Source organism: Eptesicus fuscus, chromosome 18 (assembly GCF_027574615.1).
Source record: "Eptesicus fuscus isolate TK198812 chromosome 18, DD_ASM_mEF_20220401, whole genome shotgun sequence".
NCBI lineage: Eukaryota > Metazoa > Chordata > Mammalia > Chiroptera > Vespertilionidae > Eptesicus > Eptesicus fuscus.
The window spans coordinates 3,660,272-3,687,450 of record NC_072490.1 but is presented as its reverse complement, the minus strand read 5'-3'; the positions used below and the strand labels follow the sequence as shown (position 1 = coordinate 3,687,450).

General features: G+C 57.5%; 2 protein-coding genes across 4 annotated transcripts; one reads left to right on the top strand and one right to left on the bottom strand.

Annotated features, from left to right (window-relative positions):
- The first annotated feature begins 580 nt into the window (after window positions 1-580).
- TRNT1 (tRNA nucleotidyl transferase 1) lies at window positions 581-9,325 on the top strand. 2 transcript variants are annotated; one of them, XM_054729441.1, is made up of 8 exons: window positions 581-617; window positions 1,409-1,547; window positions 2,663-2,856; window positions 5,505-5,643; window positions 5,925-6,051; window positions 6,796-6,989; window positions 8,039-8,292; window positions 8,699-9,325. In XM_054729441.1, exons 2-8 carry the CDS (start codon window positions 1,409-1,411, stop codon window positions 8,945-8,947), a joined length of 1,296 nt encoding a protein of 431 aa, XP_054585416.1. In that variant the 5' UTR covers window positions 581-617; the 3' UTR covers window positions 8,948-9,325. The 2 variants fall into 2 exon arrangements, with proteins under 2 accessions (XP_054585416.1, XP_054585414.1); XM_054729439.1 differs by lacking the exon at window positions 581-617 and adding an exon at window positions 633-894.
- A 287-nt stretch (window positions 9,326-9,612) lies between these two features.
- On the bottom strand, window positions 9,613-23,634 carry CRBN (cereblon). 2 transcript variants are annotated; one of them, XM_008155021.3, is made up of 11 exons: window positions 23,555-23,634; window positions 20,081-20,193; window positions 19,342-19,544; window positions 18,815-18,964; window positions 16,378-16,537; window positions 15,406-15,468; window positions 14,268-14,352; window positions 13,622-13,737; window positions 13,279-13,343; window positions 11,973-12,104; window positions 9,613-10,966 (listed from the first exon to the last, which is right to left on the bottom strand). In XM_008155021.3, the coding sequence occupies exons 1-11, from the start codon at window positions 23,619-23,621 to the stop codon at window positions 10,786-10,788; spliced, it is 1,335 nt and encodes a 444-aa protein (XP_008153243.1). In that variant the 5' UTR covers window positions 23,622-23,634; the 3' UTR covers window positions 9,613-10,785. The 2 variants fall into 2 exon arrangements, with proteins under 2 accessions (XP_008153243.1, XP_054585413.1); XM_054729438.1 differs by having other exon boundaries at window positions 20,081-20,190.
- Between the last annotated feature and the right edge of the window lie 3,545 nt (window positions 23,635-27,179).

The following is a 27,179-nucleotide window of genomic DNA, read 5'->3' as shown; positions in this document are numbered from 1 at the left end:
CCGCCCAGGCCAGGCCGGGCTGCCCGGGCCAGGCGGGCACCGGAGAGACGCCGGGGAATGTGCACCGGCTGGAGGGCTGCCCGCCAGGGGGAGTGCGTCTCGGACACTCGGCCTGGGTCTTCCCTCTGCGTCTCCGATTCCGATGGTGAAAAGTTTTGTTCTTCCTGTGCCCCGCGTGGGGTACGGAATGGTCAGGAGTGCAGCGCGAGTCGGGGAGCAGGCGAAAGCGACCAGGTGGCGTTGGCGGAGCAGTAAACAGAGGGAGCGTCAGCAGCCACGTCTCACGGAGGAAACCTGTGCACACAGGTGTGCGGTGCAGAGGCGCGTCCGGCCACCGCGGGGCGAGCGAGAGGTGTGCGGAGGAGAGACACAGAGCTGGCCCGGTCCCGCGGGTGCCCAGGAGCCCGCCCAGGCCCCGCCCCCGCGTTGCCCTGGAGCCCGCCCAGGCCCCGCCCCCGCGTTGCCGCGGAGCCCGCCCAGGCCCCGCCCACACGCTGCCTCGGACCCCGCCCACGCTCTTCTGGCACTCTCCAGTGGCCACCGATCGGCGCGAGAGAGTGACGTCACGGAGGCGGCCGGCCGGAAGTGCGTGCGGGGCCGAGTCCGCGGCGGGCCGGGTGAGTGGACGGGGCGCGCGTCGCGGGAAGAGGGCGGTGGGACCTTCACGCGCGGAGCCAGTCCCCGGGACCCGCGGGCCGGGTGCCCAGACGCTCGCCCGCCCTGGGGCCGGACCCGACGGAGCTGCCGGCCGTCTCCGGGCCCCGCGCGCGGCAGGACCCCCGGGGTCTCGCCGAGCCATTCAGCCCGGCGCCCGGTGTGGGGGCGCGGCCTTAGGGCCGGGCCCCGCGGGATTTCCGATGGAGGCGCAGGAGGCGCCGTCCCGCCGTGGGCTGGGTAGGGCGCTGGCGCGTTCCTGGTGGGGAACGCCCGGACCCCCGCTTTCCACCCCGCGGAGCGGGTCTCTGCCCGTTTCTGCGTCGCCGCTGTGCTGATGGCGAGCGGAGCGGGGTGCGGGGACAGGGGCATCAGGGCCGGCGGGCGTGGGGAGAGGGCGGCCGTCCCGGGGACTCACCTGTCTCACGAAGCCCAGGACGTCCCCTGGCCAGAATGTCAGGCGGGGCGGGGGGCGAGGCTGGCAGGCACCTGGGACACCCGGTGTCCCTGCTTGTCTGACCCGCTGTGCCCCGCGGCCCGCCCCTGCGAGGGCCTGGGACAGTGAGCGGGCCGCCGGGAGCCTGGTCCCCGCTCCGGGAGATCCCTGGGACCTGCCTCTCCCACTGGTGCCTTCAGGTTCCCATCCACACGGGAGACGATCGTCTCAGTCGATAAATAAAATTGCAGCGTGCCCCCCCCCATTTCCCGCCACTTTTAAATTCCGTCCTTGCGTGCACCCCAATTTGTGTCGCAGATGCTGAGGTGCCTGCACCCCTGGTGGCTGAGCGGTGGCCGGGCGGGACTGCGCCTCCTGCGGCGACATCTGTTCACAATGAAGGTGCAGTCTCCGGAGTTCCAGTCGCTGTTCACGGAGGGGCTGCAGAGCCTCACAGGTGAGGGGCTGCTGCCTTTGGCTTTGGAAGTCTGTGTCCGCGGAGGGAAGCCGTGGGCACGGAGAAGCAGGCGGTTCTCGTGTTTCGGCCATATTGCGCCTTTTGTTTTCAGCCATTGAAAGAAAGGTAATTCCCAGTGATAGTGAAATCACAAGAAGAGGCAAGACATGACCAGTAAAAAGCATGTTTTTTTCTGTGTGCCAAGTACTTACATACAGTACAGGGTCGGGCCACTAACTTAAACATGCCCATTTGTGCATGCCAAAAGCTGCTTAGATATTGTGGGGGTTTTTAATTTGGAGGTGATGCGGGCATTCCCCGGTCCCTGAGCCACTGTGGTTCTTGGCTTGGGCAGGAAAGAATCCAAATTCGAGCCAGCCTAGACTTTAAAAGTGAGGGGGAGTTTTTGAGTGAAGCGGGAGATAGCGGGCTCCTCCGCAGACTGCAGCCCCTCCCAGCGGGTTTCCTTCCCTTATTGAGGCTCAGTTAACCCCGGCGTAGGGATTGGGGGCAGGAATATTAGGATTTTCGGGACAGGGGAGGAGACTTCTCAGAAGATGGGTTTTGGGTTTCCCTTGCCAATCTTGGTGGCTCAGGTGCCTCGTGTAGCTGCTAATGAGGCGAGGGGCGATGCTGGGTGAGACGAGCCGCCTTGGGTCCAGCCGGTCGTGTGCAGGGTCTAAGCCTTACGTCTGGGGGCGGGCCTCCGTGACGGTGTCTGCGGTTTTCATCGATCACAGCTCCGCCACATACCCTGCCTCAGAGGAAGACGCCTGTTTAAAAACACACTCTCCACGAAGCCCCTTTCTGTTAAGCTCGGCCACCACAGTTCCGTTCCCGTGTGGGGAGCGGGTACCTCTTGTGATCAGGACGCAGAAAGATAGCCTCGTCCTGCAGCTCCGAGGAACATAATGGAATTGACCACCAGGAGAGCGTCCCCAGTGGAGTGGCTTTGGGGGGGCGTTCACCGAGACCCTCCCTTCCTGTGGGCCTGTCCTCCCACGTCCACAGGAGGGAGGTGCTGGGGGGGTCCCGCCGGCTCTCACAGGCTGGAAAACCACGTACCCGGGGTCCTTCGGGGAAACACCTTGACATAAAAATACCTTTCTCATCAGAGTTATTTGCCAAAGAAAACCACGAGCTGCGGATAGCAGGCGGCGCCGTGCGGGACCTGCTGACGGGCGTGAAGCCGCAAGACGTGGACTTCGCCACCACCGCCACGCCCGAGCAGATGAAGGGGCTGTTCCAGGCCGCCGGCGTCCGCATGATCAACAACAAGGGGGAGAAGCACGGGACCGTCACGGCCAGGGTGAGGGACACCGACGGCCACCGCGGCCCAGGCCCTACCTCACGCTTACACACATCTCCCAGTTACACCGCGCTCCTGAGAGACAGCCGCCCCCGCCCCCTCCCCTCCCCGCACCGCTCCCTCCCCGGATCCTTCCGGCACCTCTGCTGCGGGTTCCCAGAACACCTTTCCGTGCCCTGTGTTTGTTTCGTGTTGATTTCCCAGTTTTCAGGTGGGATCTGTTGACTCGAGGTCCTGCTAGGGAGGGAGGGGGATGTGCCACACCAGCCGCGGCCGTTTCTCGGCGTCATCCTTGCTGTTGGGTTAAGTCGGCGTCCCGTGTCCCCCTGTGGCCTGTGGCCCTGCTGTTGGGTTAAGTCAGCGTCCCGTGTCCCCCTGTGGCCTGTGCACAGCCGCATCACAGGCGTGTTGTGACCACATTTCTGGTGTCACGTGACTATGTTCCTTGCAGTTAACGGCAATTTTCTTGGACGTCGCTTTCCGTGTGTGTGCCCCGATGTGTCCTGGCTGTCACACTGTCAGGGTCCTCTCAGTGCACTCCAGCGACCAGGTTTCAGTCCTTGTTTCGGGCCCTCACCTGGACGGTCCGGGCCGCCTGCCCGCCGCCTCCCGGCTCCCCTGCGCCAGCCCCGGGAGCCGCCTCCTCTCCGCCCTCCTCTCCCTCCTCCACGGCCTGTCTCCGGGACCCTGGGCGTTCTTCCTTGCTGGCGCCCTGGGGGTGAGGGTTGCTTTACGCTCACCTGGTCTGGTGGTTTGTTAGCTGTGGACTTGGACCTGGGGCGGCTCTGCCCGCAGCCTCCGGAGAAACCGCGGCCCGGGTGCGTCTCCTCCTGGCACCTGAGGGTGCTCCCTCCTGGAAGCCTCTGCTCTCTCTCCCTGGTGTTTTCACTCTCAGGCTGACGGGCCTTGCGTTTCGTTTGTCTCATTGACCACACGGCGCACCTGGCGGGCCTCCCGAGCCCTAACTTCACCCCGTGTTCAAGGTCTCCTCCCCGGAAACTCCTGTGGTGCTGGGCCTGGGCCGGGGACTGGCCCAGGTTTACCTTTTGTCTCCTCTGGGGTACATTCGCCTTCCTTTCCCTTCCTTTCCCTTCCTTTCCAGGTTGCCGTAACTCGACCGCCCCGTCTTTCTGTTCTTTTTGCAAGTCTTGCGTCTTGTCAGGTTTCCGATGGTCTTTCTAGGATCTTTCTTCGGAAAGCCTCCTGCTGTGATTTCCCTCAGGGTGGCGTGTGGAGTGGCTTCCAGTGTCGTCCCGTCCTCTGCGCGGGTTCTGTCTTTCCTTGGACTGAAGCCGGGCGTCCTGGGCCCTCCCTGGTGTTGGGTGTCCTCTGGGGGTTGCAACACCTGGAGAGCTTTATGTCTCTGGGGCGCGTCGCTGTCGGTCGGCGTGTCGTTGGGGGACGTCTGCGTCGCTGTCGGTCGGCGTGTCGTTGGGGGACGTCTGCGTCGCTGTCGGTCGGCGTGTCGTTGGGGGACGTCTGCGTCGCTGTCGGTCGGCGTGTCGTTGGGGGACGTCTGCGGAGCCCTCAGTGTCGCCGGTTAGAACAGCCTGCTGACGAGGAAAGGGGTGCGGGTCCTGGTCACTCTTTTCACTTCATCTCGTTTTCTTCGTGGGGGTCACTCCCATGATCCTCTGTGTCTGCCACCCCAAGATGTGTCTGTCCTTAGATGGGGCTTTTTGTGGGCTACCTGCTTCTCGGGGGGACGCATCCTGGGAGTCCTGTGTTCATGGCAGTTCTCAGCCTTCACATTTCAAACCCTTTCTTACCGCTTCCCTGTGCCTCAGCCTCCTGAGTTCTGGAATTCTGAGCGAGAACTAGCTGGCTCTCCGGAAGAGTGTGTGTGAGGCTGAGAGAAATTCTAGAACAGACGTGTAGTGCTCGCTTGGCTCCCAGGTCCTGTGCGGAGACGCCCGTGTGCATGTGAGACCCTGCGCTCTCACCCTGCCCCGTGCGCGCTGCCTGCTGCTCCCCCTGCCGTGTCTGCTCCCCAACCCCCCCACCCCCGTGTGCACTCCCTGCTGCTCCCCCTCCCTGCTGCTCCCCCTGCCGTGGCAGGTGCACTCTCTCCCGTCCACCCCTTCCTCACTGCTCTGGAGCCATCTCCTCACTCCTGCACGTCTGTGCGCAGGTCCTGCTGAGTTCTCACGGCTCAGCTCCGGTCACTGTCACAGCTACTCGACTTCTCGCCGCTGCAGACGGTCCCTCCAGCCAAGGTGGACAGAGGCCTCACAGTAACCTCCTTGGTGGTTAGGGGTGCAGGAGCTGCGTGCTGTGCTCCCCATTTCTCCCTCTGTCAGCCCTTCGCTCAGTGGTTACGTTCTATAAACTGACACTCAGCTCTCTGCACGCTGGATCCGTCAGAAAGGGTTTCAGAGAGCAGCCTGGTTTGAAGTAGAAGCAGCAGAGGGCTTCTCCCCTCTGTTACATCACTTACTTATCGCGGTGGCCATTTTCGTATCAGACTCATCTTTTAGGAAAATATCCTTTGGATCGGTCTGTGAATACCGTGGGTGCCTTTCTGGGTCGAGGTGCGTGTGCATCAGCTGACTCTGAAGAGAAAGAGCTGCCTCATGTCAGGACTCGACTTTGCTTACAGCCCATCCAGTGACTCTAACACCTAATTTTTAAAAACCATGTAATTACAGCTGCATAACGAAAATTTTGAGATCACCACACTGCGGATTGACGTGGTCACGGACGGAAGACACGCGGAGGTGGAATTCACGACTGACTGGCAGAGAGACGCCGAGCGCCGAGACCTCACTGTCAACTCGATGTTCCTGGGTAATGTGGGGACGAGTGTTCACCTCGGTCCGTGCGTGCCCGCCTTGGGAACCCTGGCTCCGGGCCCCTGTGCAGCCCGCGCCTAGGCCCTCGCCAGCGTGAAGCAAGGGCGCTGCCGCCGGCTTCTGTCTGACTTGCTCCCTTAGCCCGATGCCCTCGGGGCCCCCACGTCCCAGGTGGCAGGTTTTCTTTTTCACGGCCGAGTAATACTCCGTTTGTAGACCTACCACCTTGCTTTCCAGTTCTCATTTGTCATTTTTCTCCCCTTTCCCAATGAACAGGCTTTGATGGTACTTTATATGACTACTTTAATGGTTATGAAGATTTAAAAAATAAGAAAGTGAGATTTGTTGGACATGCTAAAAAGAGGATACAAGAAGATTACCTTAGAATTTTAAGATATTTCAGGTAAGGGTTTTTAAAATGATAGTTATTACTAGAATACAGTTCTGACCATGTGACAGGCACAGTAGTCAGTGCACAAAGCAGTGACATCCCACGTGAGTCTCCAGGGGAGACGGAGCCAAGGATGAATGAACGGGTGTAGTTTGAGGTCAGTGCTGAGATGCTGTGAAACACCAGCGTTAGGGACAGGCACGCCACATTAGAAACGTCATTCGTTCCGATGTGGCAGGCAGGCGGCGTGTGGGCTGGGCTGCTCGGGTCGCATCCGGCCTTGTTTGGGCGCCTGGACCAGGAGGCCCTTTTCACTCGAGCTGCACTGGACACCCCTCCGCACTCCCTCGGCGACGTGCGAGCGAGTGAGGCAGGCCGCCTGGCTCTTGCCAACTTTAAGAAGTTACTTGTATTTTACTGGCTTTCGGGTTTCTCGTGTAGAAAAAAGAGAAGGTAGAGGACGGACTATAAGATTTCCAGGCCCCCGCTAGCCCCGCCGAGTTGTATGCTTGTGATTGGCTGGTGGGGAAGGTCCCGGTTGTATGCTTGTGATTGGCTGGTGGGGAAGGTCCCGGTTGTATGCTTGTGATTGGCTGGTGGGGAAGGTCCCGGCTGTATGCTTGTGATTGGCTGGTGGGGAAGGTACCGGTTGTATGCTTGTGATTGGCTGGTGGGGAAGGTCCCGGGAGGTTGGAAACGGATCTTCCTGGGCGGGTGCTGACAGCGGGGATCCACTCCGAGAACTCTGTTTTGTAGGTTTTATGGGAGAATTGTCGACGAACCTGGTGACCACGATCCTGAGACTTTGGAAGCAATTGCAGAAAACGCCAAAGGCCTGGGCGGGATTTCAGGAGAGAGGATTTGGGTGGAGCTGAAAAAAATTCTGGTTGGAAATCATGTCAATCATTTGGTTCACCTCATCTACGACCTCGACGTGGCTCCCTACATAGGTGAGGCCAGGCCACACGTTCCGCACTTACGGAGGTGAAACGCCTGGCTCAGCATTCCGTAGGGAATGTGTTTAGTTCAGTTGAAGAATCCCCAAAGGACAAGTGGAATATTCCAAAATGAACTCTGAGGATGGGGTAGGACAGTTTGTCACGGGTGGGGGGCGACTCAGACACAGCGTAGGCTAGTGGTCCAGTGGCCTCTGTGGCCAGACCGGTTGGAATGAGCCTTTGCCACTTGTTGTCTCTGTGACGTGGGTTCCTCGCCTGTTAGTTTCTGAATCTAAACCTGGGAATGAAAATAACAGCCTTTTTCTAATGCGGCTGGTTCGGTGCGTTAGCACATGCAAGGCACTCAGAAGAGTGGCCGGCATAGGAACTGTTATACTTCACCCTCAGAACAGTGGGTGTATCTGTGCATCTTGAATGGGGAAACGGGGATAGTTTGAATAGACAGTTGTTGGAGCAGGTGGATGCTCTTTTATGAAATCGTCAACTGATGATGTGTTTCTATGATTTTTTGAGAGAGAAACATTGGTCTGTTGTCTCCCGTACACGCCCTGAGTAGGAATTGAACTCGTGTCCTTTTGGTGCATGGATGATGCTCCAACTAGTTGGGCCCCCGCCAGGGCTGAAGGAGTGGGTGCTCTGTGGCCACACGTCAGTGAGTGGCCAGGAGTTTGCTTTTTTTTTCTTCATTTTTTTATTAAGGTGTTATATGTGTACGTATCTTACCATTGCCCCCCAGGAGTTTGCATTGGATTGTGTCCCTGGGCCTGATGGCCATCTCTGCCGCCTGCTCAGCCAGTTAATGGACAAACACGCTTTACAGGTGCCCTGGTGTGCAGGGCGAGGGGGTGAGGCCAGCAGCCATCACTAGTCCCAGTGGATGGAGGCCACCCGATTGGACCAACACCGAGTCCTGGCCACAGGCGTTTCTGCCTAGCAGAGCAGTGGCTGGTGTAGCGTGTGTGTGTGTGTGGGGGGGGGGGGGGGGGGCTCACTAAAGGTCACCGCTGTACAGACAGTGAAAAAGGCTCCTATCCCGACAGGTTTACCTGCTAATGCGAGTTTGGAAGAATTTGACAAAGTCAGTAAAAATGTTGACGGATTTTCACCAAAGCCAATGACTCTCTTGGCCTCGTTATTCAAAGTACAGGATGATGTCACAAAATTGGATTTGAGGTTGAAGATTTCAAAAGAAGAGAAAAACCTTGGTTTGTTTCTAGTGAAATACAGGAACGACTTAACTAAAGCAACGGATAGTTCCGAACCACTGAAACCCTATCAGGACTTCATTATAGATGTAAGTACATACCAGTCGTGGTCAGTGCAGTCCATCCTAATAGTAAAGCTAACTTTTTTTTTTAATACATTTTTATTGATTTCCAAGAGGAAGGGAGAGGGAGAGATAGAAGCATCAGTGATGAGAATCATGGATCGGCTGCCTCCTGCACGCCCCTACACTGGGGATCAAGCCCACAACCCGGGCATGTGCCCTGACCAGGAATCAAACCGTGACCTCCTGGTTCATAGGTCGACGTCAACCACTGAGCCACGCCGGCCGGGCAAAGCTAACACGGAGACCCGCAACGTGTTTTGTGGACTTCATGTATTTTAACTGAGAATTTCCCATGAGCACGTATAACTCTAGGCTGGGGCCGTTAGCATGCTCTCTAATGTGTGTGGCACTGTCTGATGTTGGCCCTCAGTCCAGGGAGCCCGACGCCGCCGCCCGCGTCTGGGAGCTGCTGAAGTACCAGGGCCAGCCCGGCCTCCTGCGGGACCTGCAGCAGTGGTCCGTGCCCTCGTTCCCCGTCAGCGGCCACGACATCAGGAAGGCGGGCATCTCCTCTGGGAAGGAAATCGGGGCGCTGCTGCAGCAGCTGCGGGACCAGTGGAAGAAGAGCGGTTACCGGATGGAGAAGGACGAGCTGCTGAGTCACATAAAGAAGAGCTAAGTCCGTGAGAGCCGCCGCCAGCAGGACAGCTCGGTAAGCCGCTCGCACCTCTGCCCTGGGGAGGCTCAAGAGACTCGAGTAGCGGCGTGAAGGCAGCCGAGGGTCTTCAGAGAATAAAGCCTTTTACACTCTGGGAGTCGCTGTACTTCAGGCATGAGGTGAAGGCTACCTCCCCTCTGGAGCACAGACCACGTGCCACTCTGCACATGGCCTCCCACGATCCCCACGTCACAGGAGTGTCACCGGTGCTGTCCAACAGCCCCGAACGTTCTCCTGGAATAGTTCCTACTGAGAAGAGGCTAGTTGGCCTTGCCCGTGTAACCTGTGTAGGCTGTAGCTGTACCCTGGCCTTTTATAATTGGCTTTCCTTCTTGTGTAGCCACTCGGAGCATCTTTGTCCTGGCAGTAGCCATATTTCTGTGAAAGCCGCTAAGAGGAGGTGTGGAAACCTCCGTGTAACAGGGCTTCTGCGGAGAGGGAGCCCAGACCAGGGCCGTGAGTGCAGGCGTTGGGAAGGACTCGCTGATACACTCAGCACCTGCCCGGGGAGGGCCCACTGCACAGCGTCCTGCATCCCGAGGGCGGGAGGGGGGGAGGTGCGGGCTTAGCGGCTTCAGGTCCAGGTCCGTCACGTAGAACACACTTTAAAGCAGTATATGCACGTGTTTACTTATTAAGAGTTTTATTTGCAAGTGTCAGTGAGCAATAAGGGACATTCTGAGATGACACCTTCAGGGGCAATGTCACAGCTGCGTCCCGCCCTCGCTGGGTGTGCAGAGCGACTGGCGGACAGGGTCCCGGCAGTCATCAGGGCCACAGGAAAGCACGGGGACAGACGTGGCGTCTGGAACGAGGTGGCACGTGCAGGGTGGTCACTGGTGTGTGCGGGCGAGGCAGCCCACACGGGTGCATGTCTGGTAAAGACAAGGTTGGTTTGGCCTCACGTTTTACCCCCGTAGTTGAACTTTCCCCAGTGAATTGGGTGAAGCAGCGAAGGACTAGCGGGACCACCGTAGCTCACACAATGGGGGGACCCTAGGGACCCCTCAATGTGCAAGCAAAGAGGTAGGTGGCGAACCAGCACAGAGAACTCCGTCTCCAAGTTACTTCTTACACCCACGCCGTCTGCTCGCGTAGGCGGTGCCCGTGACTTAAACCAAGAACATGTTTTACTTTTGCTCTTAACGTTTCCGTACAGGTTTCCTGTCGGCCCTGAACAGTACAGCCCAGGAAGACAGCGCCTGCCTGTGGCCTCCCGGGGAGGCACGGAGCGCCTGCTCCTTAGTGGCCCAGGTTCCGACTGCGCTTGGAGCGGAACCCGCAGTGTCACAGTCAGACACTGAGCAGACGCTCCCATCCTGGGTTTTACTGACGGACACGTGAGAAAATGAAAACTGCTTTGGGGCTCAAGCTGCCTCTCTTAACTAATATTTACAAACCAGGGTCTCGGGGAAACTAGAAGCCGAGAGGAATCAAGGCCAGTAAAAGGGCTCTGAAGCCCTCCCCACCGCCTCACCCCTTCAAACGGGACTGGGTGCCACTCTGCACGCGCCTCACAGGGTCGCCCTCCATCCCAGTGTCGCGTGCTCTGTGCGGGAAGCAGTCTGCCAGTGACGAGCCGCCGGACACCAGGTTGCCCAGGACCCCGGCACGCTGTGGAGGTGGGCGTTCCTGAGAACCAGGCGTCCGGCGGCTCTTCCTCGCCCACAGGGCCGGTGAGGCTACACCTCCAAAGCCCCGTGGCCGAGAGGCTGCCCCCTTCCCGGCCGCTCTGCGGGTCGGTCCCCGAAGCGGCACTGCCGGGGCCCCAGCCTGTGGAGCAGCGGGCCCTCCCGTGTTCACAAGCAGAGCACCACTTTCTCGGGGCTCAGCTCGTCCTCGGTGTCCGGGATCGTGGGCAGCAGAGCAGAGCGAGTCAAACCCCAAAATTTCTGAGGTAACATGTCCTTTTTGGTGGCTGTGAATTTCCATCCGACGTGGCTGGCGCAGACCCTGCACTGGGCGACCGTCCAGGCGAACCTGCGGCGGGGAGGGCGAAGGGAAGGTGAGCCGTGGCCAGCTCTGCCTCCAGCTATGGAGTGACCCTGCTGGGAGTCGCCCCAGGGCCCTGTTCTCAGCACCAAGGAGAGCACGGAGCTCTGGGCTGCACGCTCCTCACACCGAGTTCCTGCGGGGCGCGTGGTCCAGCTCCTGTGAGCACACAGGCGCCCGCCTCCGCAGCAGCTGCCCTGGAGGGAGGGCCCGGGGACAGTTCTCATGCGGAACTGCAGCCTGAAACAGGAAGGCTCAGTGGTTGAGCATCGACCTATGAACCAGGAGGTCACAGTTCAATTCCTGGTCAGGGCACAGGCCCGGGTTGCAGGCTTGATCCCCAGTGTGGGGCGTGCAGGAGGCAGCCGGTAAATGATAGTCTCTCATCACTGATCTTTCTCCTTTCCTCTCTGAAGTCAATGACTAATAAATATATGTAAAGAATATGTCACGGTATTTCTGCTCTCCAGGAAAACATGCCAAACCGTGGAACCGCAGCTCTTTCCCCTGGGCTTTTCCCGGCCTTAGAATTGAGGTTGACACGTTAATTCTAGTTTTAGCCCTTGGACTGAAAAGGGGGTGAAGCCGACTGCCATGGTTCTAGGTCCATTATAGCAGCGAAACCACTAATTCCTGCTCGGCTCATTTTGTCCAAAAAAAAAGAAAAAGGCTGATCCAGATCTGGCAGAAAAGACACACTAGGGTTCTTGAAGAGGACGTGGCTGAGGGACCCGCCCAGGCTGCCAGGTGGCAGGGACGGGCAGTGCAGTTAACCCGAGGGCACCCGCAGGGCCACCCCCCTCCTCCCCACCCCACACAGTCAGGGAGCCGATGCAAGGACACCCTGGCCAGGCGCCAGCCCTCACGGCATGAAGGGCATGTAGAGAGAACCCTTCAGTCCACGGTCTGCTTTGGGCTATAGTTCTAGCAATGCTCCTTAGAAATCTGTGCCCAACTAAGGCAAAGTCAAAAGAAACAGTGCCCAGAACGTTACCCAGGAAACCAGCTGTGCTGCGTGGACGGCCGGCCGATCAGGTTCAGGTTGGAGGCCTTGTACACGGTCAGCGTCTCGTGCACGTACCCGTGGGGGTTCACGTAGGCCGCCATGGGCCCACACAGGGACAGGCTGCAACAGATGGCACAGGGTCAGTCAGCACACCATGGGGGAGCCTCGTTCCAGCAGACTTCTTACAAGCCGACCAAGGAGCGAGGTGACAAGAGCTAAGACTTCTGAGCTGTTCGCTTTGTTTACGTAAAAGCAGAACCTCAGAGCGACAGAACCTCAGGTGGGCAGTCGCCCAGGTTTACTCAGCCCACACTGTTCCTTCCACGCGGGCCAGAGGGCAGTGCTAGGCCTCAGCCCACACTGTTCCTTCCACGCGGGCCAGAGGGCAGTGCTAGGCCTCAGCCCACACTGTTCCTTCCACGCGGGCCAGAGGGCAGTGCTAGGCCTCAGCCCTGCCGCAGACAGCAGTTAGGAATTTGCCACAAACGGTTCAAACACTCCCTCAGCACTGGACCAGGCTCAGAGCATGCCCTGCTTGGTCTGGGGCCAAATGTGCAAAACGGATGTTTAACCGGACGGGACGGTGAAGCCTGAGGCATGGTACGTCCTTACTGTATTCTAGACCAGTGGTTCCCAACCTTTTTTGGCCACGCCCCACCTAAGCATCTCTAAAATCCTATGCCCTTCTCCCCTCCCCCCGTGACATATAATTCTTATTATTCAAAAAGTGAACCCCTATTCACGAGGAGGAAGCCTAAAAGGCCATTAACTTGGTCTAAACGAGCTTCCAAAGCACATGGTATCCATGAAAGAGAAAAATAAAAGAACGAAAGAACAGTTGAAGTCTGAGGAAGAAATCACTTAAGAAATAGTTAAAAAATATGAAATGATATGAAAAAATACCAAATAAGGTTTCAAAACATAATAGAGAACAGAAATACATAAATAGGTCACAACATATGTTCTGTAGATGAGACCCCTAGAACCTTAAGAAGTGCAAAAAATTCACTGTTAAGAACTCATTCTCAAATTGCCCCCGTGGGCGTGTGCCCCACCTGGGAAGCACCGCTCTAGAACCCCGATTCCAGCAGGGACGGGCGCAGGACTGCCCGGTCTGCTGCTTGGTCCCTGCGCTGGGGCTGCGGGAGCCCAGCCTGAGGCCGCCGCCCTCACGTTGCACTTGCTGAGTGACTAGAGGCGAAGTGTGGGCAGTGGAAAGAGTCTTGACAATAATTGGTGAAGACAGCTGGGAAATGTACTCAGAAGTTTACTAAAGATGTAATAAATATCTCACCTGAATATTTCGTTTTTGGTTGTTATTTCTGTTTCTTGACATTGTTTACAGCACAGAGACGTACACTAAAAAATTGAGAGGAGATTAGTGGGAAAACTGCCTCACACAGTGACGTGACGACACAGGTCACCGGACATCTAACCACTGCCTCCGGGCCGCGGCGGCTGACACCACAGGGCCCGCGTCCACACGGAGCGGACAGGCGGTCCACCGCCCCGGGAGGCACACAGCTGGCGCTCCCAGATCCAGGGGAATCCTCGAGGTGCACTGTTTCCTTCTGGTCCTCACCGCGGGGGACCCCGGAGCCACTCCCCCGCTGCCTGGCGCCGGGGTGCGTGCTCACCTTGTTCATGATGTCCAGCTCGCAGCGCAGCCGCTGGACAGCACTGCCGATCTTCAGGAGCTGGATCCTCAGCACGTCGTCAATGGGGAGACAAGCAGCTACTCTGTAAGAGAAATCTTAGAGACGTGGCAGGTTTCCACGTTTTAAACCGGGGAAGCGTGTCCTTTCGAAATCCTCCTCTACGGGTTCCAGAGAACACTTCTCACATCACAGCCACTGAAGCACAAGCCGCCCAGTGTCCTCGGGAAGTGTTACATCGCAGCTTCCCTGACTTGTTCCTGCCAGTGCCTCCTTTCCAATTAAGCCCAGAGTCTAACACGCTAGGAGCTTATCTGCTGAGAGACCAGGAAAACAGCTGCACAGCACCCAACAGCACAGGGATGATGTGTGCACGTCCCAGAACAGGGTTCCGTTAAGCCAGCCCGCCTCCAGGGGCGTGAATGGAGCCAGTGAGGGCAGCCTGAGCTTCTCAGGAAGGCCCTGCTGGGAACGGGGTGTTCCCAGCATGTAAACCTTGCTATCTCACTTCCTAAATGCATGCCTTTTTAAAACTCAAAGCAAGAGAATGTATGTACCTCTCAAAGCTAACAGAAACACTAGTTAAGAAAACGAATGTTTTTGGTTTCGTTCCACAAACGTTTCCTACCTATTGGATTGGAAGGAAGAGAGTCCTCTCTCAGGTTTTCGTCCCATTCCCGCAGCTGCTTCTTGATCCTGTCCATTAACGTTTCCTGTAAAACAGAAGGGGCCCTAATGAGGCTCAGACATTGACAATTCCCTGTCTTCTCAGCGCTAAGAACCCGAAGACGCTCAGCAGCAATTAATTCCTCGCGAGTGAAGCCTCGTTCCGGTGTCAGCCGTTTCTCACGGGAGCGGATCCCAAACCCCGCTGGCCCGGCAGCGCCCGTCCTCGGCTCCGGGGCACCGGCCTCCTCCTGCCCAGGAAGCCTTTCCGCCTCCACCGGACCGAGGCCGGAACCGCGGGCACTGGCACGCAGGAGCGCTCACCATCCCTTCAGTGTGCGCGCCAAGCCGTGTGCTGGGTGTTGGTTGTGACCTGTCTCCCTCGTGGCTGTGCAGGTGCCGAGAGCTCAGCACCTATCGTGGAGCCCCAGGTGGGACTCGCGGGCAGGTGACTCCCAGGAACGAGTGACCGTGCGGAGTGTGGACTGGGTGCCAAGCGCAGCAGCCACACTGCCCCATGTTACAGACACCCCAAACCTCAGAGAAAGGGACAGAAACCACAGAAGCCACGCTCTGCACAGTCTGTGTCTACAAACCCAGATTCCTCTACCTGTTCTGACAGCCTGTCTCGGGACTCTGCACTACTTGGGGGGGGGGGGGGTGATGCTGGGCATTCAACGTAAGCAAAACCACTGTGGATGTGACCGTGAGCACACCAACTAGGGACCAACTAGGGACCAGGAGATAGACGTTAACATATTTGTTTAGAAAAGTCCAAAACACTGTTAAAGGATCTTTAATTTTCTAAGTGTAACTCTATGTGACCCAACACAATTTCAAAGGCTTCCTTCAAACCCTAAACCATCTCCGTATCTAGTCCTGAAGGTATCAGGCATAGGAACCAGGAAAGGCCCGGCTGGCGTGGCTCAGTGCTGAGCATCGACCTAGGAACCAGGAGGTCACAGTTCAATTCCCAGTCAGGGCACATGCCCGGGTTACGGGCTCGATCCCCAGTGTGGGGATGTGCAGGAGGCAGCTGATCCATGATTCTCTCATCGTGGATGTTTCTCTCTCCCTCTCCCCGAAGGTGAGTCACTTACTGCGTCATACAAGGAATACAGCCAGCGGGGCCACGAGGTCAGATTTGCACAATGAAATTTTCTCTGAAAACAGAAGAAAAAGTCACTTGGTAAAGTGATCCCACACAACAGAGACACCGTGGCATGGGAGCGGATTAAGGCAAGGCCTGGCTCAGGCCTCCCCTCCATGCCGCCCGGGTTCTGTGACCTGAACAAGCCACGGCCCCAAAGCTGAGAGCAGGGTCTCGGTTCCCCAAACCCGTCCAGGAGCCTGTGTCCCGTCGGGGTGTGCTCCCACCCCGACTTCAACAGCGACCCTGCCATCGCCCTGCTTGCTGGAGCCAACCAGGGGAGTGAGGGCTGAGTCGGGCTTGAAGAGCACACAGCGGCCAGCGGCCTGCGAACCTGCAGTCAGTACTGCCCACCCGTCAGAACCTGTTCAAGGCTGCGGGAATCTGGGAGCCTCCTAGGGATAACTTTCCCACAGGAATCTTCTAGAACACTGGGACTGAGACACAGAATCCCAAGGTCTGTGCGTCCTCAGGAACCAGTCACGAGCCGGATGCTCCCCACCCTGGCCCCTGCCAGCTGCAATGGAATCCTGTCTGAAACGGGGTGCGTTCAACCCCAAGAACAGGAGGGTGGGGTGCACACTGACCCTGCCAGAGACGCTTCGTGGAAAATCATACGAATTTACATTAAACTTTCTCTACGCTCTTTGACAGAGTAAGGGACGATCAACGCAGGGTTTATCAGGTTACAACGAAACTTTCCAGACTTTTAAGAGATACATCTCAAAAAGCCAATTTACTCCCGATTTAGAATCCAGTCATCTTTTCCTGTAGCAGGAGCATAAATGCTATTTCTACTCAAACGGACACATCGTACGAGTGAGTAGAAACAGGCTTCATCCGCTGTTTTCCTACGAGAAGAACGGTTTAGCCCCAGGACACGTGCCTGCGTCTCTGCAGAGCGTGGACGTCAGCGCCTCACCTTCTGGTACTTCTGCCACCACTTGTGTGAGCACCGGTCCTCCCGGGAGGCGGGCGCGGCCGGCACCATCCGGCACTTGTTGAGGGACTCGAGCTGCACGGCGGCCATGGTGGAGGGCAGCACACACTCGGGCAGGATCCGCACCTTCGCCTGCTGGATTCTGGGAGCGAGGACCAGGCACGGGTTCACTTTGAAGGTAAACTAACTCGAACTATTAGGTTTCTAAACATGAGGCTAATAGTAAACACTAAGGTTTTCAAGATTTTCTTTTTTAAAAAATAATCAAATGCTGATGTTAAGATACAAAAGTTTTTCGAACATACTGTTTTTCATAAATCATACCAAAGTTCAAACCAAAGATAACCTAAGAATGGATTTTCAATCTCAGGATGGCATAGAGAGGAAGATTTTTATGTTTTGGGTAATATACAGGCTAAAAATGAAACCAAGTTAAAAAATCAACACGTAACCAACTACTAGTGCGTATCCTGACGCTTGTAAATTAATTAGACACCCGCCATCCCGCCGTCCCATCTCCCCAGGCTGCCTGCCCCCCTCTCCCCCTCCAATCACCCGCCCTGAGGAGCGGGGAGAGAAAGGAACAGAAAACGAGACCCCGTGGACAGGAGGAGCTGAAAAGACCAGATTAGTCCTTGTATCTTAACTCCCGTGTGCATTTCCTTTCTCATCAAACGTTTAGCTTGAACATGCAAAGGATCAAATACAGATGATCTTTTCATACTTAACAATTACTTCAACTCTCACGACAGCAAAGCCACCATTCCCAGAACACGACTGAGACCCTGGCTACAGCCCCGCGCTGGGAACTGGGCCACGTGAAGGCTGTGCCCAGCGGTTTGCTTGGGGGCGTGCAGGCCCGGCGACCAGGAGGCGCCAGTGCACTCCGAGCTGTGCTGGACGAGGCGCCGGCCAGCCGGCAGGTCAAGCGGCACATTGAGCGCTGCCCGGAGTCAGACCCCTCGGTACCATGCTTAGGTCTGCAGTGTCCCGTGTCAGCCCTTCCATGCCGACAGCCTCGCCCCGCAAGCATCTCAGCGGGGGCCTGGGGACCACGGGGGAGACCTTGCCCTCCACATCTCGCCCAGCCCGGCTGCACGCTCCTCAGGTGGATATGCCGTGACCTGCTGTCAGAGTTAATGGTCTGCTGCCCTCTTGTGGTCAAATGGTTTTCCCACAATCAAAGTCACTGATACCAACACAGGCTCAGAAATACACTTCCCCAAGTCAGTTTCCATTACGGCTTCTGGAACACAGTGTTCACTAATAATCAATATTTTATACGCACGAGGCCAGGAAGCACTCTGAGAACGGAGCTGTTCGTGCAATCAGCTCGCTCAGTGTCGCAGGGCAGGGCCCGCGGGACACACTCCACCCGCTCAGGCGGAAGGTCTGGGCCTCAGTGTGGAGGCAAAGTCTCAGCCATTGTCCTCGAGCACTCATCCCCCGAGGGAGACAGACAGGCGTCCTGTGACAGCGAGGTGTGTTCGCGCTATGATGTCTCCACAGGGAGTGTCCTGGGCAGAACCCTGAACCTGCATCCTTCTCCACAGGGAGTCACCTGTGCCAGAGTCCAGGGCCACGCCCGAGAGAGATGCCACAGGAATCAGGACAAATGCTAGTGTATGTGTGTGTGTGTGTTTTAAAAAAGGATAAATTAAGGTGGACTAGATTTTAAAGATGAGTTCATTATCCTCCTATATAATGAGGTAATAAGCAAATTAACCCTCACACCTAATGCCGTCACAAGATGGCGGCGCCCACAGCAGGGGTGGGGCAGCGGGGTCAGGGCCAGCGGCTACTCCGTGCGGCTTCCACCAGGGTTCCTGCGGCCCTGTGGGGGCGTGGGGATTCCGGCGTCCACTTCACGTGGCTTCTGCCAGGTTTCCAAGCCCCATATGCACGCTGCGGGGGCAGGGCCGGTGGCCACTCTGCACGGCCCAGAGGCGGGGCATTGGGGCGGCACGCCAGGTCCCCTGACGGGTCACTAGTTCCTTATAAGAGCTGAGCCGAGTAACTGGTGACACCGAATACCCAGAACTCCTCAACGTCAGAAGGCCCAGGAGTCTCTGAGCTCCACCCGTTCTCTGCTGAGAGGCCTTCCATCCAGAGCCACGCCCACTGGCCCCGCCCTGTGGGTCTGCCTACTGCTCTGACCTCCAGGGAGCCCCGAGTCCCCGGGACCCTGAGGGAGGGGCTCCCAGGATGGATGAGGCAGGCGCTCAGGCTGCTGCAGTTTTACAAACATCCCAGGTGGCTGACGCACAGCAAACTTGGGAACCACTGGCCACAGCTTCCAGGGAAAGAGAACTAGTCAAAAGTTAGGAAGTTGGAAGGTGAGTGGAGTAAAGAAATATGAGAAACACACCACACGTCGTTCTGAGACGTCTGCTCAGCTGTGAGAGGCGGCGTCTCTTACCCGTCCGACTGTGTCCTCAGCTCCAGGACCTTGAACCTCTGTCTTCCGACCGCTTTCACTTTCACCACCTCGATTCCAAAGTCCTGCTCTTCCCGGTAGGCGTAGATCTCCGCGGTGGTTCCGAACTGCGCCTCCCTCTCCTGTACGTTACTTCCGGGCAGATTGCAGAAGGGAACAGTTTGGAACATGGAATTTTAATTTTTAAATACGCAAAGCTGACGAAAGCAATGCACCCGGGAAGACAACTTATAGTAATGGACCCTCACTGCAAAGCCACCCGAATGCTGCCCGGGGAAGGCGGCTCGCCGCGTACAGCGGGAGCACACGTAAGAACGAACAGGTTTCCCGTCCGAGAGCGACCAGGGCTCGCGGTGACCCACGCCGTCCCCGAGCAAACGCTCCTGTGCCCCGCACACCTCGGGAACTGAGAGCAGCCTCTGGGCACCAGCCATCCCGACACCGACCGAGAGGCCTCCCTCTGCCACGCAGGCCGCCTCCCAAGCTCGTTCCTCGCCGTGGAGGCCCACCTGTACGCGAGCACGGCGAAGGTCCGGTCCTTCTGGATCAGGCTGCGCACCATGCTGACCTCCTGCGGGCTGAAGAGCTGCAGGGGCAGCGTCTGCCCCGGGATGAGCACCATGGCCACCTGCGGCAGCACCGGGATCACCTGGCAGCTGTCGTCGTCGTGCAGCGTCCTGCCGTGGAACTCCTCCATGTCGGCCCCCAGGTACTGCGGGCAGACGCGGGCGTCACGCGGCGTCACACGCACACGCAACAGACTCAAGCCAAACCAGGGAAACATGAACAGAGGGCACTGACATCTGCTCAAATAACAATGAACCTGGGGCATCAGCATCCCCCACCAAGTCTAGTTCTGGCTCTTAGAATTTCAAGACCATTCTTCTGGTTCAAAAGACTTTATTTTGACGGAGATAAGAACATCTCTGTGCCCAAATATCACAAACGACAGGGTCAGAGGTCAGTAGGTTAAGCAGCGCCCCCGCACCTACTGGTGCAGAGAATAAGGAACTTAGTGGCTCCACGACCAGCAGACACACACAGGAAGGGGGACAACTCCTCAAAGGGTGACCGCAGGAGGCGGCGCGAAACTGCTGGAGAGTCCCAGGGAGCGGCTCTGTGCTCCCCCCCCCCCACGTCCCACCCACGTCCCCCCCAGGCTCTGGTGTGAGCAGCGCTAGCGAGGCTCCGCCCGGTCCCCCAGCTGAGAACTTTCACCTGCAGGTAACCGTCCGCGGAGCTACGTACCGTGTGCGACGTGGGCAGGCTGGTGTCAAAGTTTATGACACTTGGTTTTCTGGCTTCTTTGCTATCCTGGTCTTCAACTTCCATTTCAAGTTCATCTTCTTCCTCGTTCTCTGCTGGAAAAGAACGTGTGAGAAGAAACCAGACACGTGAGCACAAACGGATGCTGACAACGTCCGCGCTGCGCGCCCTCCCACAGGCACAACCCTTCCCGAGGTCTGAGCCCTGGAGGACAGGGTTCTGAGCCCACTCCCGCCTGGGATCCCTGCAGACGGTGAGGAGGCCGGTGAGAGGCCGCAGGGCCGGGGCCTGGCCCAGGCTCTGCCTCTTTCTACTGCTTTTGGCCAGGGTCCTGTTTGAGGAAAGCTTAAGGGTTACAGAAAAGCTGCGCTCCTGTCCTCCTCACATCCACTTCCAGAGCGAGCGTGGCTCCCTGAGGAGTCGGCTGGCTCGCGCCCCTTTATCTGGTTTCCCTGGTTTGCACTAAGTCCCCTCACTGCTCCAGGGCCCACCCAGGAGGCCACGCTACAGGCACTGTCTCCCTGGCCCCGCCGGCTCCGGGCTCTCCAGCTGGAGTTCTGTCGGGCCCTTTGTTGATGTGTCCTCAGGATGAGACGGAGGTTACGAGTTCCGGGAGGAAGACCACCGAGGTGAAAGGCTGCCAATGTGACGGATCAACACGGCAGCTGCCGACCGGACCACCCGGCCGAGGCCGTGTGTGTGGGGCTGCTCCACGGTGACCTCCCTGGGGAAGGAACGCACTTGGCCCAGCCCCCGCTGCAGGGGTACGGGGTCCCCCCTTAAAGGGGCATCTGCACACACTGCTGGAACCCTTCTGTGAGAGACACGCAAGGCAACCCGTTCCAGCTGACTGAACTGGAGTTTCCTCATCTGAAGAGTGACAGGAATGAGTAAGACAATCTGTAAGGTTCTTTCAAACTTTCACTTTAATGATTCCTACAGGAAACAGGAAGGAGGGGAGGCCCACTCATGACCGCACATGCCCGGGCGGAAGGACCTCCATGGCGGTGACTTCATCTCCCAGGCTATCACTCACTGTCTGCAAAGGAAATGCCTGCAAGCATCTCCATACACATTCTGCTTTGGAATTTTACAGCTTGCATGCAACATGAAACATTTTAAAAGAAATGCCTCAGAAAGCTTTCTCCACACGTAACATGTGAGTTAGGAGAGTCAAGCTGACCTACTTAAACCCTGACGTCACTAACGATGGGTGTGAAAGTTAGAAAAAGCTGCTCTGAAGAGGTGCTGTCTCTCAAACGGGATCTGTCCTTCTCAGGCGACTCCTACCCCCACCAGGGCTGCTCCACTGCGGGGGTAGAGGGAGTGCCCCTCAGGGGATGTGGGAAACGTCTGGAAATAATTTTGGTTGTCAGGACTACGGGAGCCCTGCCAGGATCGAGTGGTGCGACCAGGGATGCTGCTGACCGAGCCACAGGACAGTCCCCCAAACAGAGAAGTCTCCAGCCCAAATGTCACGGAGCCAGGCGAGGCCCTGGCCTAGAATAACCATAACGATTTAGTGCATCTCATTTCGACTCATTTTCCTATATTTCTAAATGCCCCAAAGAACCTTCTAAGTAGATAAAACGTCATCCCAGAGTCACTTCCTTTGTGCACATCATTACTGAAATCAAACCACCTCCAGCGAGGTCCCTGGCTAGAAGGCACACGTGCCTAGCAATAGGGGAACTGCCTTGGGCTTGGTGTGGATCCCTAGGAACTAGCTAGAAGGCTTTGGCAAAGAGCGCAGCATTATTTCACCTTACATTCTCACGGTCAGTAGTCTGTCACTTCATTTAAGTACAAATTTCTCCTGAGAGCACAGATGTTTCACCAAGAGATGAAGAAAAATATAAACCGATGATAAAAAAATCTAACTGAATCTAACTCCTTCTATTTACAATCCAGACAGCGTGGCTTCCACTTGGCCTGTGGAGAGGCCCGCGAGCAGCGCCAGAGAAAGGTGAGCAGGTCAGCTGTTAGCTCGCGGCTAGAATCCATGGTTTTAAAATTCACATTTCAGCCATTCTGACTTCTAGTCCCCAAATGATTTCCTTACATATACGGGGTGTCCCCCCCAAAATGTATAGACACTTTGAATAATTATTTATTATAATGGGTTAAATCTAAAAAGAAAGAACCATGTAATTAATCATTATTCCAAGTGTGTATGCATTTTTCGGGGACACCCTGTGGTATAGCCTTTCTCATAAATAAGGCTGAACCCCACTTCCCCTATGGGCCTGTTTATCGGACAGTGTTTCCTTGGCCAAGATAGATTCTTTGCATCTTAAATAGTTAGCTATTTCCTTGGCACTTAAAGAGGATTATTCTTGGAAGCAATTCATAGTGCATGGGGTTATGGACAACCCAATGTTTCCTTACAAACAATCCCCATATGCAAAGGGGACATCTGTTACACTTTCAACAATAAAGATACATTTTTTAAAATTCCCCTATGATTCAGAAAAGCACTATTATCACATCTACAAGCTCTTGGGCCTCTCCCTCTGACTTTTGGACAAACCCTAACTGTTGGGAACCAGCGGAGTGAAGTCCCAGACCGGGTCACTCAGGAGCCGTCCTCCCTGGCACTCGGTGTGGCAGGTGCTGAGCGGCGGATGGCTGATGGCGGGGAGCGCTGACACACTGAGCTTCAGGTCAGTTCAGCTGCTGGCTCCAGAACCCCCCCGACTCGCCTCGCGTTTATTTGTGCACAGTGGGTCCCCCTGCATGGTGTGCGTGCCCTTAGCCTCTTCCGCCTCCAAACCACGCCACTCCCGGTGCACAAACTACCCTCCACGCACAGCTTTCCTTAGGCAACTGCCTGAACCACAACTGTTTCCTGCACAGAAACCCCCCAACCCAGCGGCAGGAGATGCAGGCACCCAACCACTCCTTCCTGTCCCTCTCCCTCCCCACCTGCGGGCCTGAGCTTGCACAGCCCCGCCCCGGGCACGCGCTTCCAGACGTCTCCAGACGCCCCCCGCACCCTCCCGCGCCTCTGAGGACCGAGCGCGCCCCGAGGTGGCCCTGGACACAGTCAAACTCCCGGGAGGGCGAGGCCGAGCGCCGCCGCCTCCACCTCCCACCCGACACCGCGGGGGCTGGAGGGACTGAGGCACCTGGAGGGCGGCCGCGCCCCGCACGCAGCGAGTCTGCACAATTAAGACGCGGGCTGGGGCCGTCCGTCAGGTCGCCGGGGGCAGTGACAGTGCGGCCGGGCCCGGCGGAGACGTGCGCGCTCGGGGCACGCGGGCTGTCACCCCGAAGGGAGGGCGCCCAGGAGGTGACGGCCGCGGCCCGGCCCCCGCGCCCCGCCCGGCCTCGCCCAGCCCCGGCCCCGAGCCCCGAGCCCCGCCCCAGGCGACCCCCGCGCCAGCCCGCGGGCTCCGGACACGCGCCTGCAGCCCCGCGCCGCCCCGCCCCGCCCCGGCCCGGGCCGGCGGTTACCAGGCAGCAGCGGCAGGTGGTTGCCCATGTCGTGCGCAGCGTCCTGCGGGTCCCCCTCGCCCGCCATGTCTGTTTACCCGCACAGCATGCTGGGACGGGGCGGCGCCCTACGTCCCGCCGCCGCGCACGCGCGACAGCGCCCCTTGGCGGCCCCCGCGGGGAGGGCAAGCGCACGCGCCACAGCGCCCCTGGCGGCCCCCGGCGGCAGAGCACGCGCCAGAGCACCAGGCAGCAGAGCCAAATGCTGGAGGTAGACGCCCAGGGCTGGAAAAGCAGGCGGCCTTTCTGTCCCCTTTGGAGCCCCGCTCCAGGTCACCGAGCCCTGCTCCACGTCACCCAAGCTGCCATCTGTGGGTCTGTCCCCATCCCCCTCCTTCCCCTCCCTCACTGGCCAGCGCTTCCTCCTCCATTCCATCTGTCCAGGGTCTGCAACCCACCAAGGTCCGTGCAGTCCAGCTACCCTGGATGGGAATGAGATGAGAGAAGGGAAATTGGTTAAATGAGGGTCTCAGTAAATATACCCGTATTTTCCGGCGTATAAGACGACTTGGCGTATAAGATTTTCCTGGGTTAAAAAGTCGTTTTATATATGCCGGAAAATACGGTAGTCCAATATATCTAACCCCATCAATATAGTCCAATATACCGTATTTTCCAGCGTATAAAACAACTTTTTAACCCAGGAAAATCTGATACGTCCAGTCGTCTTATACGCCGGAAAGTACTGTAGCTCCAAAAGCAGGAAAAGGATTTGGGTCCCCAAATTCCAGAAAATATATCCTTAGCTGCAAATGACATCAGTTTACTATTTGCATCATGAGGAAGGAGAACGGTGTAGAACCTGGGAAATTGATTAACGGGGAAAGGTGTTTCCTATGAAGTTATTAGTAGATACGTGAGTAAGGAGGCTTTCCATTGGTGGTAAACAGAAAGATGGATAAAAGAGTTAAGTAAGGGGTTGGAGGAGCTACCTGGGAAGCTGAGGACAGAAAGAGGCTGAGACGGCCTGCAAGCCAGGCCCAGAGCTGAGGACAATCCAGACGTGTCCACGGAGACCCAGACTCAGAGCAATGAACCCATCCATGGCACCTGTGCGGGGTGCCCCGCGTTACAGGGACCGGGGATGAGAGGGAAAGAAGCAGACATTTCCCGGCGGGAGGGTGAGGGTAATGAGGGAGGAGAGAAAAGGTGATGGACTCCCCGCCCTTGGCTGGATGGTGAGCAGGGTCCGGGCGGCAAGCAGGTGTATCCCCGCATAGCGGGGACCCGGGGCAGTGGGCAGCTTATGGAGACAGAGGGACCATGCTTCTCTGAGGCGTGCGGGGACCTCTCAGAGGATGGGGGTTAAGTGGAGGTGTGGCCCCAGGCGCTCCCTCTAACCTGGCGAGTGGGGAGGGGCAGCGGCTGCCCTGGAGGCTTCCCTCCAGCGGTCCAGGGTCCAAGGATGACCTCAGACATCTGGGCTGGGTGGCAGCCACAGCCACGGAGGGACGGGGCAGCCCGCGGACCCTGCCGCGGCCTCTCAGCTGAGCAGGCCCTCGAGTGACTCAGCCTTCCCTCCTTTTCCTGCGTGAAAACCGCGGACGGTCTCCCAGGCCACCCGCCCGAGAGCTCAGCGCCTGGACCCAGGAGCAGGGCGCTCCAGCCTGCAGGGCCCACCTTCAGTCTCCACCTGCCCGTGGACAGAGAGCAAAGAGCCAACACGTGTTTACCCCCAAAGAGGCCCCATCGGCAATATTCCCACAGGCGCCGCAGCAACCGGCGAAATGCTCCAGATTTTGAGAGTTATCTGACAGCTTCCTAATCAATTATTTATTGGCCGACAGGAGCCAGAGTCACTTTCTGTTCATTACCGAAGGAACAAAATGGAAAGAAATGCACAGAATGACGAGCTACTCTGCAAGACTGGTTGACTCCGGATTCTAAGATTCCCTCCCCCACCGGCTTCCGAAAGCTTTATATTCTCCCAATATGTCACAATTATAAATAATTTATGAGTAAACATAATTATAAGTCATTACTTGGATACGTAAGAAAACTAAAAGGAGGTGTGCTTTGTATGTTTTTTTAAATTGATTGCGGAGAGAGGAAGGAAGAGGGAGAGAGGGAGAAACATCACTGACAGAGAGAATCATGGATGGGCTGCCTTCCGCACGCCCCCTACTGGGGATCGAGCCTGCAACCCAGGCATGTGCCCTTGACCGGGAATCCAACTGTGACCTCCTGATGCTCAACCACTGAGCCACACCGGCTGGGCTGTACTTTATTTTCCCCCCCCAGAGAGCTCACCACAGTAGCGGAGATGAGACACACACACATAACGGCATAAGCACTGCTCCGCCCGTGCTGGCATGCCAGCAGCTCTGTGGCCCCAGGAGGCCGGGTGCCCGGGGCGCAGAGACCCAGGGCTCGGCTCACTGTGATGAGTGGAGACCTGAAAAGTCGGAGAGCCGCTGGGGACAGCCCAGCCCACGTGCCCTGCGCTGTATCCCCCTCCCCCACCAGGTTCCCTCGGGCAGGGGCTCGGCCCTGGCTCAGACCCTTGGGCAGCCGCCACCACGAGCCAATCAGGCAAGCTGACTGTGCAGGTTTAAATTTACGCCAGGCCTGTCCCCGGAGCAGGGGGGTACCATGGGACCAGTCAGCCCCCCACAGGCTCTCTCTGTGCCAGGCTCAGGCCTCCAAGCTCAGGATGGCGCAGCCCTTATTATTCTGAATCGCTCAAGCGTGAATCTGGCTGATGAGCGCCTTTGCCGCTGCCTGGGGCGCTGATAAATGGGAGATGCAGAGCCGTAACCCCCTCCTCCCTCAGCTCAGCGTCCTTCCAGCCAGAAACCTTTCCTTGTCTCTAAGCGATGGTGGCTTTTGCCTCTGGGAAGGGTGTCTGTGGGGGAGGGGTGTCTGTGGGGGAGGGAAGTGTGCCCCGGGAACAGCAGGTGCGAGGGCCCAGAGGCTGGAGGCAGGGGTGGAGGTGAGGGCTGCTGAGTGAGGCCCCGGGAAGCAGGCCTGTGGCCTGTGCAGGATGGCACCTTCCCCAGCAGCGGTCAGTTAGCATTTGGCTGCAGGTGGAGGACCGGTTGTATTGGGGCGGGGTGGACGGGGGACACCCCGTGGGAGGCAGTGGCAGTGACCGCTCGCTCCCAAGAGAGCCCACAGATGGGCTGCCTCCTGCACACCCCCCACTGGGGATCGAGCCCACAACCCAGGCATGTGCCTGACCGGGAACCGAACCGTGACCTCCTGGTTCCTAGGTTAATGCTCACCCCCTGAGCCACACCGTCCGGGGTGTATGGTAAAAGCTCCCGCTTCTGACTTCTGATCCCACAGGACTGCCACAGGGGTTGAGCTTTAAAAAAAAGTCTTTCTTGATTTGTTTTTTTTTTTTTTTTTTTTAGAGAGAGAGGAAAGAAGAGGGAGAGACACAGAAACATCAATGAGGGAAAAACATTGATGAGAGAGAGAAACATCCATCGGCTGCCTCCTGCATGCCGCCTACCAGGGACTGAGCCTGCAACCTGGGCACGTGCCCTGACCAGGAACGGAACTGGCCACCCGTCGGTGCACTGGGCGGCGCCCAACCAACTGAGCCACACCGGCCAGGGCCTCAGTCGGCTTTTAAAGGAGG

What these genes read in the sequence shown, in the direction of transcription:
- CRBN (XM_008155021.3), bottom strand. Translation starts at nt 23,621, where the DNA reads ATGGCGGGCGAGGGGGACCCGCAGGACGCTGCGCACGACATGGGCAAC. An exon ending in GCCTGCCCACGTCGCACACG is followed by an intron (nt 19,545 to 20,080) that starts GTACGTAGCTCC and finishes GTCTGCCCGCAG; the next exon opens with TACCTGGGGGCCGACATGGA. An exon ending in TCTTCCTTCCAATCCAATAG is followed by an intron (nt 13,738 to 14,267) that starts GTAGGAAACGTT and finishes CACGTCTCTAAG; the next exon opens with ATTTCTCTTACAGAGTAGCT.
- TRNT1 (XM_054729441.1), top strand. Translation starts at nt 1,409, where the DNA reads ATGCTGAGGTGCCTGCACCCCTGGTGGCTGAGCGGTGGCCGGGCGGGA. An exon ending in GGGGCTGCAGAGCCTCACAG is followed by an intron (nt 1,548 to 2,662) that starts GTGAGGGGCTGC and finishes CTTTCTCATCAG; the next exon opens with AGTTATTTGCCAAAGAAAAC. An exon ending in CGACGTGGCTCCCTACATAG is followed by an intron (nt 6,990 to 8,038) that starts GTGAGGCCAGGC and finishes CTATCCCGACAG; the next exon opens with GTTTACCTGCTAATGCGAGT.